Consider the following 12615-nt stretch of genomic DNA (forward strand, 5'->3'; position numbering starts at 1 on the left):
AGCCCTACTGCCATCCTCTCACATGGACTATCAGCCAAGTCCCAGCCCCATTAGAATACAAACACACGCACCTCGATCTCCTTGATGCCCAGCCCCACTGATTCCATGATTTGAGGGGGTTGCCAGACTGACTACTCCATATCTCTTTATAGCTCTTATCTTCACTTAACAGTAAGAGCCAGGGCCTCATTATCTTTTGATGGCTTTATGTGCTCACCCATCATTATTTGGACACCTACCAAGTGTCAGGTATTGGGAATACCAAAGAAGAAGTACGGTGAAAAAGAATACATACAGAAATCAAACCAGTAGAAATTAGAATATAGATATTTGCCACATGCTCTAGGAGCCAAGAGACTTCATAGAGGAGGTAATCAGGTGGGAAAGACAGGCATGGAAAGCAGAGCAAAAGCAACCATGTAGGCATGGGTGTCCCTGATGTATTCAGTTGCCCGGCAGGTACTATATTCTTCCTTTCCACTACCTTGTAACTACCAATAAAATGCACCTCAATTTCCACACAGCTGGTTTAAACGGTTTACATCTTCCCTATAGTATGTTCCACTTTAACATTTCGAAAAGGAGACTGATTTGGACTGTGGAGGCAGCCATACTCATCAAGGAGGAAATCCCAGAATACAAAACAGCTTTAGGGGCTGATGATAACTTTGTAAAAATTAGGTTCTGTATAATGAAAAAGATGGGAAGAGCCCATAGGGTTATGTAAGTAATGTGAAGTTTTGAGTTTAAAGAGGTTCTTGGTATTTTTATGTTTGTCCAGCTCTAGATACGCACACTATATACACACACTCAAACATAGGTACATAGATATGTATACATACCCGTGTGTACTCATGTTTCATGGGAGAGTAGCCCCTTAAAGGCTGCAGGACCACAGGGCTTAGCACTTGATTGACACTGTTAATGTTTGCTGAATTAGGGCAAATCTCTGCTGTGCCCATTTTTTTTATCATTGACCATTGCTCTCAAGTTAATATTTGAACCTGGCCATAACGGAGGCGATAGATGCAGACCTATGGCCAACATTCAAAGGGGGAAGAGCCTGCTATAAATCAACCCACAGTGGACAGCCTCACTAACAGAGCTGCTGATCAGCTGTGGAAGGAATCTCACTGCCACCATGAGTTTCTCCGGCAAGTACCAACTGCAGAGACAGGAAAACTTTGAGCCCTTCATGAAGGCAATTGGTGAGTGAGGAGTTGGGTGCCAAGAATGGTGGTCATGGTGATAAGGGTCTAGCCCAGTAGGTGGTGTCCAGTCACAAATGTAGGTTCAATATTGGGATGAGAGGAGAGATTCAGGCTTTATGCAGAGCAGGGGCCATGCTATACTTGTTCCTGTTGCAGTCACTTGTAGCTTGTGCTGGTACTCACTAGGCAGGGCCACTCCATGGGCAAGTGGAAAGAGCACTGAACTAGAGTCTGATTTGGATTGAGGCCACCTCTGCTAGTGACTCATTGTGCGACTCTACTCATTCATTCATTCTTCTAGCAAATTGATTCAAGGCCAACCATGTTCTCAGAACTGTTCTGGGAAGATACAAGATAAACAGATAACAATGGAATCACATTCCCAAAGTCACAATTTAGAGAGAAAAGAGAAGAAATAAATACAATGAAGAATCTCCTAATGTTTTCTGAGTGTTGTTGCCCAGTGCCAGGCACTGTGATAAGCCATTGATATACAATATCCTACTGAATCCTCAATAAAAAATACTGAGTTGGGTACTATTACATTTTCCATTTTACAGTCAAAGCAACTGAGGCCTTGAAAGGTTGAGTAATCCCAACCTAGGTCACTCAGGTAGAAAGTGTTTGCAGCAGGATTTGAAGCCGGCAGCTGTTCCCAGAGACCCCATTTTAACTCCCTGTGCCCTCCAGGGGATTGTGCAGGAGGATGTGGTGCTCCTGGGAGGGTTTGGGTGGGGGAAGGTTTGATGGTGGCGAAAATGAGCTTTGGATAACTCCTGGAAGATGAGCAGGTATCCACTAGGAGACTGGGAAAGGGGTTGTGCTTCAGGTAGAGGAAGCATTGTGAGCAAAGGGGCAATGTGACAAGGAAGGGGGCCAAGAGGGAAAAGGGTGGGAAAGACAGCAAATACAGAGGGGAGGCCCTTCAGGGCCAGCAGAGAGCTTGGATCTTCTGCAGAGCCAGTCATGCCACCTCTCTGTGTCTCACTCCCCTCACCTGTGCAACAAGACCCCCTCACACTGTCAACACACATGGTTTTATGAACCTCAATTCATATAACACCATAGACATGGTCTGAAATTTGTAAATCTCTGTCTCATGGCAAGGGATTCCTGATATTTTTCCTTGAGAGACTTGAGAGCAGAGGTCAAGGTAGGACTAGGTGGATAGGTATATATGAGGGCAGTCCCAGCGGGTATGTGTTGTTCTGGCATAATTTTTAACAACCCCCCAGCCCTCCCCACATTCTCACTGGGTGTGGAGGGCAAAATGCTTATACTCAAAGATCAAAGTCTCTGGGAGTTAAGTGAGGAGGAGTAAGGAAGGAGAGTGTGCAAGAAGCAGGGTGCTCACTAGGGGAGAGGTCCTTCAGGCCAGAGGTGTGTCTTTTTCATAAACCAGTTAGCAACATAGTGAGCTGGCCAGGGAAGGTCAAATTAGGCCCCTGGCCTTTCCTTTCAAAGGTCAAAGCCCATGTTGCCCACAGGACTCCAGTACATGCCTGTGGTCTCCAGGGAGACAAGCACCTCCCTCTCCCCCTCATTCTACAATTTCTCTTGTGACCATTGCCTTGCAACTCCCACCTCTGCCCCTCTCTAATCTCAAATAGTTTCTGCTAGGACTGCCTGACGACCTCATCCAGAAGGGGAAGGACATCAAGGGAGTGTCGGAAATCGTGCAGAATGGGAACCACTTCAAGCTGACCATCACCACTGGGTCCAAAGTGATCCAAAATGAGTTCACCTTGGGGGAGGAATGTGAGATGGAGCTCATGACTGGGGAGAAAGTCAAGGTAGGAGTATCCCTCAACATACACTCTGCTTCTGGACTTTCCTTGGAGCCTGGTCCCAAAGCTTCCTCTCTCAAGGGTCCCACCTCACAATTCCCACTGTGGATACTCTATCTCTGAACTTACTTCGGGGGTGAAAAGCAGAGAGACAGAGACAGCTCTTAGCAAAGAAGCTATTAGGGAAAGATTCCCTAAGGACTGTCCAGGGGTGCTCTGGCTCAAGAATCCAAGCTTTCCCAATAGGGAGGATATGCAACACAAAGCACAAAGCAAGAATCTAAGTCTTGGGTTCTCTCAGACCCAACAGTGAGCAAGTGGGGGGGCCAATAAAAAAACCATAACAGAGCCCTGAGGTCATTCTTGAGTCCAGGGTAAAGCAAACTGGGCTTTGCTAAGCCTAGAGCTTGTGGTCATGGAGAGAGCCTGCCTGGAGGAGGTGCTGCCAAAACCAGAGTACCAGGGCCCCAGCCAGACACTCAGACCAAAACTTCAGAGGGATCACTGAGCCCCTGGCCTCAGCTACCTCATCTGTAAAATAGGCATAGTCTTCCTTCCCAGACTGAACGCAGGGCAACCTCACTTCCACTGGGCTGTGGTTCGGGTGTGTAATGAGTTCCGGGTGTGGGCTATGTGAGTGGTCAGTGGGAGATGGCCGGAAGATCCAGGTACTGGGGTACCCATCACCAGGAGCCTTTCTTCCTCCCTGAGAAACTCCACAAACCCCAGCACAGCCCGCACCACTGAGCAGCCATCCTCACCCCTCCCCTTTAGACAACTCTGTGCAGCGGGCTCAGCACATTGCTTAGTCTTACCTCTTCTGATCAGGCTTTATTTCTGCCTCTCCAGATACAACATTACAAGTCAAGAAATCTGTCATAAAATTTAGGAGAAAATTCTTTTGATATGCTCATGGGAAGAGGCAGGTGGTCATGGGTTTTACCACAGGCCTTTTCCAATTATCAATTTTGGAGACAAATTTTAAACCTTAACCAGTGTCTTCTGCTCCCTGTTACATCTTCCTGGATTTCTGTTCCCTCTCCCTGGGTGCATAAAGCTTGAGAAAGATACCACAGTAAAAAAGGAAGGAATAATGCATGCCAAAGCAAAATATATGTTCTCCCAACTGGACAGGTTTTGAATTTTGCTATTACCTCCCTCTGTTATTTTGGAGAATCAAGATTTTACTCAGTTTCACTTAAGTGTTTGCATTTGAGACATGTAGATGTCTAATGCTGATTTTTAGACTGCATACCATAAATTAAAAGTCTGACAAAAGAAACCCTGATATATTCTTTACTTCTTAAATGCACCTCACTTCTGTTTAGAGCCTGAGAGCTGGGAGGCTGGCCTTATAGAAAGATGAGTGGTGTGGTTTTTGTGAGCAGAGACCCATGCTGGGGTGCTAACCTTGTTAGCAAGGAGGTGTTTTGCTCCCTGACCAAACCCTTCTTCTCAGGCCATCTCTTCTGTCCCCTGCAGGCAGTGGTTCAGAAAGAAGGTGAGAATAAACTGGTGACAACTTTCAAAGGCATCAAGTCCGTGACCGAACTCAATGGAGACACAATCATCCATGTAAGTTGGTGCCTTGAACTTGCTGCTTCTAGTTCAAGAGGGAAGAAAAAAGGTGAAGAGTGAGGAGCAGCCTTCCCTGCCACCTTTCCTGGTGTCAGTCTCTGCTACCACTTACTGAGGACTTGTTATGTACCAGACAGTTAACACACATTCTCTCCAATCTTCCCTGAATTTTCTAAATGGGGAAACTGAGACAAGTAGCCAGGGAATGGCAGAGCTAGGGTCCCTCTGCATGGGGTTAGTCTCACAGGGCTATCATTCACAGTTGTACCACTGCACAACCTTAGGGAGAGCCACTCCCATTATAAGCAGTTTAGAGTTGCATATTTACTATAATTTTGCATTGTCTCCTAGTAAGTAGTATTAGTCTAACAGAACCAGTACAGTGCATTAGGGTTGATTTCCAACAGATAAAAGAACATCGTCTTGAGGAAGGGGCACCCTTTTTTAATTCACCGAAGACCACATGTCCTGGCAATGGCCTGAGCTGGTGCTTCCCCATTTCTCCTGACTCCCTCAGGCTGTCCCTCCACCACCACTTTCCAGGTCAGGATTCTCCACTCCAGCCTTCTCACATCCTTCTCTCTCATTGCCATACTCTTCCTTCACCAAACCTAAATAAGATGGTGCAGGAGAGGTGCTTGGCAGGAGGAGACATAGAGTTATGCACAGCCCACCTTCCTCAGTCTCAACTATGCTATGGCCCCATTACACACTCAAGGGCCAGAAGGCAGAAATCCCCTCCATGGGTATCTGATTCACGGGACAACCCTTCCCATTGACACAGAACCCACATGTGAGAAAGGCTTTGTTTGGCCAAAAGTTGGGCCCTTTTATTGTTTTTTCTATTTTATAATATTGCAATAATTATTAGCCACAACCTTTCTCCTCTGCCTCAGTACTAACCAGGAAGCCACGGAGACCTCTATGTGCCCTATAAGCCCAAGGCACTCAAAAAAAGACTTTGCCTTTTTGGCATTTATAAGGAGGATCATACTCAGGGTGACTTTATGGCAGTTTATGATGCTGGCACACTCTATCATGTGTGCCACATCATCCTTGGCGCCTGGCTGCTGGCCATGTCTGTCTCTGATTCAGTACAGTGTTTCTCCAGCACTTATGACCCCCTGGCTCTTCCCTGCTCTCAGGCTGTGTTTCAGGCAGCAACAGAAGGCAGAACACGGCCCAATGAGTCTGTCATCACTCAGTTCAAGTGGAAAAATCCCTCAAGTCGGGAGAGTATGAGAGTCAACTATGAAAGCCCCCACCCCAGCACATTCACAGCAGAGCGGGAGATGATCTGTCCTGGACTTAGCCCTGACCAATGTTCTTTAATATTCTCTATCTCCTCTAATCCTCACATCTCCCATGAGAGAAGCAGGATAAGAGATTTAATAGACAGGGTGACCAGCTCTTTCTATTCCATCCCATTGCTGCTGAAGCTAAGAGACTCCTTTTTAACTCTGATGACATTATCCCACATCATCGTCAGTCTTGTTCAAGAGAATCAGTGGGAGGGGGGATGGGAGGAGGAGAAACATACCTCGAAAACTCAACAACTGATGAGCCCAAGAAACTCAATTTTTATATACTTCACAGCTTGGGGAGGAAAATTGTGCTTTGCCTACTGTGTTCCAGGTGCCTCAGTGTTTCCATATACGTGTTTCCTTGCTGTTCAACAGCATTTGGTACATAGCAGGCACTCAGTAAAACTTTGAGAAATTGGATTGGACAAGACTGCTTTTGATGGTCTTGTTCTAACAGCCATTAACATAGAAAAGAATTCAGTGAGAATCAGGACCACACTTCATGTGAGGGAGTAAAGTGACAAAAACTTGGCATGGGATTTTAGAAAAGATTGCCAACCCTTTCTCTCATCCTATAAAAAGCAGAGGAATCTTTGGGTTGTTATTTAGAGCTACTGTCATGACTTAGTTATTTTTACAATTCAACATCAGCTGGACATTACATGATTTCTTTTCTGACTTTCAGACCATGACATTGGGTGACATTGTCTTCAAGAGATTCAGCAAGAGAATTTAGAAAAGTCTGCATTTCATATTATTTTACTGTGTAAAATTAATGCAATAAACTTTGTTTTTAAAAATGTCTTTTCTTCTTGATGGCCTCTCATTGATGGTGTTATTGATATCAGTAAGCATTGATACCCTTTTTCATAAACTTTGATATTCTAGTCTGAAGTGGACCCCAGGCTATCCACTCAGGCGACCTTATAAGAAACATGAAGTATGAGCTGGATCTGTAGAACAGCCCACCAGTGGCCTTTCCTAGGAGTTGGAGCAAGAGGATATGTGGTGTGCTGGCTCAAAAGGTGGCTCTACAAGGGGACAGAGAGTAGGCATGCTGGGCAGACAAAGGAGGGCTGTGCCCATGAGTGTGGCCATAGCAGCCTCACCCATCAGTGGACATGAACAAAAAGACCAGGCACTGACCCACCAGATGAAGAATTCTCCCTCCTAGGGAAGGGCTGAGTAAGGAGCTTAGCAAGACATGCCCCAAGGAAATAAAGGAAGCTCAAAAGGAAATTCTCTTCATGCTATGAACGGAGGCAGAATGTGGGAGAAAAATGATTTCTTTGAAAAGTACCTTGTACCAGGCACTGGTAGTTGTTACCAGTTAAGTTGCATCTCCCCAAAATTTACATGATGACATCCACATCCTCATTACCTCAGAATGACCTTATTTCAAAATAGGGTCATTGCAGATACAGCTAGTTAAGTTGAAATGAGGTCATGCTAGAGTAGGGTGGGCCCCTGGTCCAATATGGCGGGCCTTCTTATTAAAAGGGGAAATATGGACACAGAGACACCTCCATGGGGAACACACCTTGTGAAGATTGGAGTTGTGCTTCCATGAGCCAAGGAACTACTAGAAGCTGGGAGAGGGGCCTAGAATGGATCGTTGCCTTCAGAGGGAACGTGGCTCTGCCAGCACCTTACTCGCAGATTTCTGGCCTCCAGGCTGTAAGATAATACACCCAGTCTATAGTATTTCATTATGGCAGCCCCAGCAAACTAATGGTGCTCACTCCCCATCTCCAAGGAGCTGCCCACTTCTGACATTTCCACTTTTATCACATCTCTCAGCCCCCAGAACTGTGCCCCCAGCTCACAGAAAGTTCTTCTCAACAAAGACGCTCTTTTGGGAAAACCCAGCTTTTCTCCTCTACTTTCACACAGAGCACTTTAAGTGATTTTGACATTTCTGATCACCAGATACGTGGGGCTTTTCACCACACTAAGCAATTTTAGGACACCAGCTGGGTGTGCTACAATTTAAGTCAGTTCTGACTGTCTACCCAGAAATAGGGTCAGGTCCCACAAGGTAAGGGCTCAGTCTCATGAGGCCACCACCCTCCTACACTCTTCGTTATTTTTTTAATCATCACCCCAGAATATATTTATTGATTTCAGAGGGAGGGAGAGAGAGAGAAATCTGTGTGACAGAGAAACATTGATTGTTTGCCTCCTGTCTGTGCCCCAGCCGGGGATCAAACCTATAACCCTTTAGTGCATGGACGACACTCCAGCCAACTGAGCCGCCCTGCCAGGGCCCTCCCACACACTTCAGAAGCCAATCATGACTAGTAGGCCCCAGGTTACCCACACTTTACCTGGTGTGGCTGCAGATCAGAGGTTCCCATGACCTCCTCCACCTTGGATCTGATTATTTGCTAGAAGAGCTTACAGAACTCAGGGAAACACTCACATTTATCATTTTATCAAAAGATATGATAAAAATACAAATGAAGAAACACATAGGGTAAAGCCTGGGAGGGTCCCAAGGACATATTGTGGAGTTGGGGTATGCTACCCTCCCGATGCATAAATGTATCCTCCAACCTGGAAGCTCTCTGAACCCCACATTATTAGGATTTTGTGGAGGCTGCCTCATGTAGGCATGATCATTTATTAACTGCATTTCTAGCCCCTTTTCCCTCTCTGAAGAGGTGGGAGGTAGAGCTGAAAATTACAACCTTGGTCTTTCTTGTTGCTTTGCCTTTCTGGTGACCAGCCTCCACCCAGGAGCCCACCCAGGAGCCCACCCACGGGCACCCTATCAGAACAAAAGACGCTCCCAGTGACTGTATCGCTCAGGAATTTGCAAGCATTTTAGGAGCCCTGTTTCAAGGACTAGGAATGAAGATCAAATATATATTTATTATTATAAATCACAGTACCTTAATAAATAAATGACTCAATAAGTAAATCTGCCACATTTTCCCCTCCTCTTCCAACTTCTAGAGTTGAAACCTAATTACTTGTTACTTAGGTTATTTCACAGTCAACTCAAAGCATCTCCCTGCCTGTCTCTCTCTCTTATCTCCAAACCTCCACCCAGCTAACAGTGCTCTCCTTCATAAACAGTGCTGATCACAATGCTTCCTTGTACATTGCCCAGCACACGGGTCATAGTCCTAAACCTGCACTCAAATCTCTATATCAGGGGTCAGTCAATTTTTTCTGTAAAAAGCTAGAGATTAAATACTTTCAGTGTGGCCTATACAGTCTCTGTCACAACTCCTCAGTGACACTGTTGTAGCACAGAAGCAGCCACAGACAATACACAAATGGGCTTAGCTATGTTTCAGTAGAACTTTACTCATGGACACTGAAATTTGAATTTCATATCATTTTATATGTTATTTTGTGTTATATAAAATAATAGTCTTGTTTTTTTAAATCATTTAAACACGTGAGAACCATTCTTAGCTCACACATTGTACAGAAACAAATGGCAGTCAGATCAGATTTGACTTGCAGACGGTAGCTTGCCGACCCTTACTCGAACACAGTCTGTCCCACCTCATCTAGCTCCACACTCTTTCCTATAATATTGGGTTGACCAAAAAAGTTTGTGTGTTTTTTCTTAAGATAAAAGACACATTTTTATTTTCACCAATAACTTTATTGATTTGGAAATGCTGAGTATGTTGGCTATCTCCTGCATAGTAGAACATTGGTTGTTCCCAATCAAAGTCTCAATGTCTCTCTGTCAACTGCAACTGCTCTACCCAACCACAGGGCATCTTCCAGACAGAAATCTCCAACATGGAACTTTGCAAACCACTTTGGACACGTTGGACCCATCACAGCACTCCATACACTGCACAAATGTTTTTTTGTTTGCATTTCAGTTGCATTTTTACCTTTCTTGAAATAATAAAGCATAATATGCCAAAAATGTAGTATATTTTCTCCCATCTTCAATATTAAAATGTCTACACAAAAATTCACCAGTTTTGATGAGATTTTTAAATGCATACTGATATAACAGCTGTCACAATACAATCTAACGAAAAGTTTGAATGAAATTAAAGACAACTAAGCGATATTAGAGTCAGTTACAGAAAAAACAAAAGAATTTTTTAGCCAACCCAATATACACACCAGTCAAGCTAAACAACCTCTCATTCCCCTTGTGATTTATGTGCCATCTCCCTCAAGAAATCTTCCTAAACTGCACAGCTGAAAATACTCTGTACCTCTCTCTGGCCCTTTATCTGCACCAGCCTTGTGAAATGAGGTTCTTCCTGCCCTGCAGGATAGTGTTCTACATACATTTACCTTCCTTCTCCCACATGGATCATGGTCTTAGAAAAGGGGGAAAGCATTATTTCATGAACTGAGGCAGATTTAAGGAAAGAGCTTTGGAGCTTCAATAAGGTCTCAGAGTTGGGAAATGAAAAAAAAAAACAATAGCATACTACAATACACCCTTAACAAAAAATAAATTCCTGATAAACTAAAGTGCTAAATGAATAAATATGAACTATTAGAAATAGATATCATAGTAGGTAAATAACTTGAGTTATAGAAGGCTTTCTTAAACACTGCAAAAACCATGAAGAAAATGATTAATTCATTTTACTATCTCAAAAATTTTTAATCTTACATGAAAAAATACACTGTAAACAGTTTCAAAAAAAGCAACAATGTGGAGATATTTGTAGCTTGCATAATAGAAGTTAATAGACTGCATATAAAAACCTACCCCAAATTAATAAGACAGATAAGACAATGGCAAGGTGGGCTGAGGACATTAATGAAGAATTCACGATATGAAATGTGTTTAGTCTCATAGTAATCAGGAGGGAGAACTCTAAGATGAGATGTCATTTCACAAACCAAACTGATAAAAAGTAGAAACAGTGGTAACACCCAGTGTGTGCAAGGTGGTGCAGATGTAGACGGGACCAGCCTGAATGCAGCCCTGTTTAACGGTATTCACTGGTTTTTCAGCATGACTTCCCCAACACCTAGCAATGCCACTCTCTTATATCTCCCAGAGAAATGTCTCAACACAGGCACAAAGAAGCACATAAAGCCGCAACAGCAAAAAACTGAAAACAAATTCCCATCAGTAAAAAAGGTTGGGTAAACCTTTGGCTCTGGTACAGCCATACTCTCAAATAACCTATAACAGATTAAATGGACAAGGCAGATCTGTAGGTGCTGTCATAGACCTAGCTGTAAGACAAAACTTAATTTTTAAAAAAAAAAAAAAAGGCAAGGTGGTCCAGTTGGTTGAAGCATTTTTCCGTACACCAAAAAGCTGTAGGTCTGACTCCCAGGCAGGACACAGCTATGCTGCAGGTTCAATCCCAGGCTGGTGCATGTGTAGGAGGCAGAAGGCAGCTGATCTGTCTTCCCAGTAAGTGTTTCTCTCTCTCTATCTCCCTCCCTTCCTCTCTCTCTAAATAAACATATACTCAGGTGAGGATTAAAAAATGTAAAGCAGTTTCAGAATAATATCACAAATGGAAATATTATTACAATGTGAAACAAAAGGATCTATTTATATAGATACACACATATGTATGTGAACATGGATGGTGGTGTAATAGCCATTATCCTACAGTGAGAACAGGGACTGGGTGGGAGGTCAAGAGGCCTTTTTGCATTATTTACATTGTTTGAATCTTTCACAAGACAATGGTTTTGCAAAACTACTACTTTTAAGTGAGTAATGAATTTTTAAAGAGCAGATGATGTAAAGTAAAAATATTGGGCTTGAAGATATATTTCAACTAATCCATAATTTTAGACCTATGGTTTTTTTCATCTGTAAAATGGGCAATACAATACCTTCTCTCATGGCTTTTATAAGGAGCCTGTGGAACAAGGCAAGTGCCATTCAAATGAAGCATATTATTATTGCCACCAGGATTCCTCAGGGAACTGAGGTTGGGTTTAACACTCAGACCATGAGCAGAAACTCTGTTCTGCCCAGAGAAACATCAGGGATGAAGAGGAACGAGAGGAAGAGCCATTTGCTGGGACTACCCAGCTGACACACAGTGGCGCTGAGTCTTTTGACTCTCCAGACTCAGGAGGAGAGAAATAGTAGAAATGAGGTCTTCTCAGCAAGGCCTGCAGGGAGCTGAAAAAGTTCCCAAAGTCTCCTCCTAACTGAGAACAATGCTGGATTTAGAAAAAGATTGTATGTTTTCACCTAAAAAGGAGAATAAATTTTAGATACCGAATTTAGATTTTGTACAGGTGCCCAACGAACTTTGGGCCCAAAGCCTGCTTTAAATAAAATGAATAAACAGCTGTTGGTTATATCAGCTATTTTTACCTTGACCTCTCTTCCCTCCTGACCCTTCTGCCTTTGCTCCAAGTGCCCTGCACTCATCCCACCAACAGGCAGTGCCCCTGCCCCTGAGAGCCACTTGGTTTGCGAAGAGCCAAGCTATGTCCACACAAAAGCAGACATTTCTGGTGGGGGGTGGGTGGGATGTATATTTTCTTTTTTTTTTTAACTGATTGCTAGGAGAGTAAAGAAAGTGATTGTTTTTCTTATTTTTTATGAGAAAGAGGCTCTAACTTAGTCCACACTTAATCTTCAGAGCATTTTTTCTTTACATACTACAGGCATATTGACTATACCATGATTTTCTAGTATTTCCTACCAGAAAAACATAGAGACATAGAACTTATTTATCTTTACAACCTGGCCTCATTCCGCCAAATCAGCACTGAGCATCATTAAGCTTTGAGGAGACAATGATCCCGGGG

General features: G+C 43.6%; 1 protein-coding gene across 1 annotated transcript; it reads left to right on the top strand.

Annotated features, from left to right (window-relative positions):
* The first annotated feature begins 1008 nt into the window (after positions 1-1008).
* Positions 1009-6675, top strand: FABP1 (fatty acid binding protein 1). The gene is made up of 4 exons (XM_037168179.2): positions 1009-1208; positions 2832-3004; positions 4481-4573; positions 6566-6675. The coding sequence occupies exons 1-4, from the start codon at positions 1142-1144 to the stop codon at positions 6614-6616; spliced, it is 384 nt and encodes a 127-aa protein (XP_037024074.2). The 5' UTR covers positions 1009-1141; the 3' UTR covers positions 6617-6675.
* Positions 6676-12615: the final 5940 nt, after the last annotated feature.

The sequence above is a fragment of the Artibeus jamaicensis genome, unplaced genomic scaffold (genome assembly GCF_021234435.1).
Source record: "Artibeus jamaicensis isolate MK-2021 breed Jamaican fruit bat unplaced genomic scaffold, CSHL_Jam_final contig_384, whole genome shotgun sequence".
Classification (NCBI taxonomy): domain Eukaryota; kingdom Metazoa; phylum Chordata; class Mammalia; order Chiroptera; family Phyllostomidae; genus Artibeus; species Artibeus jamaicensis.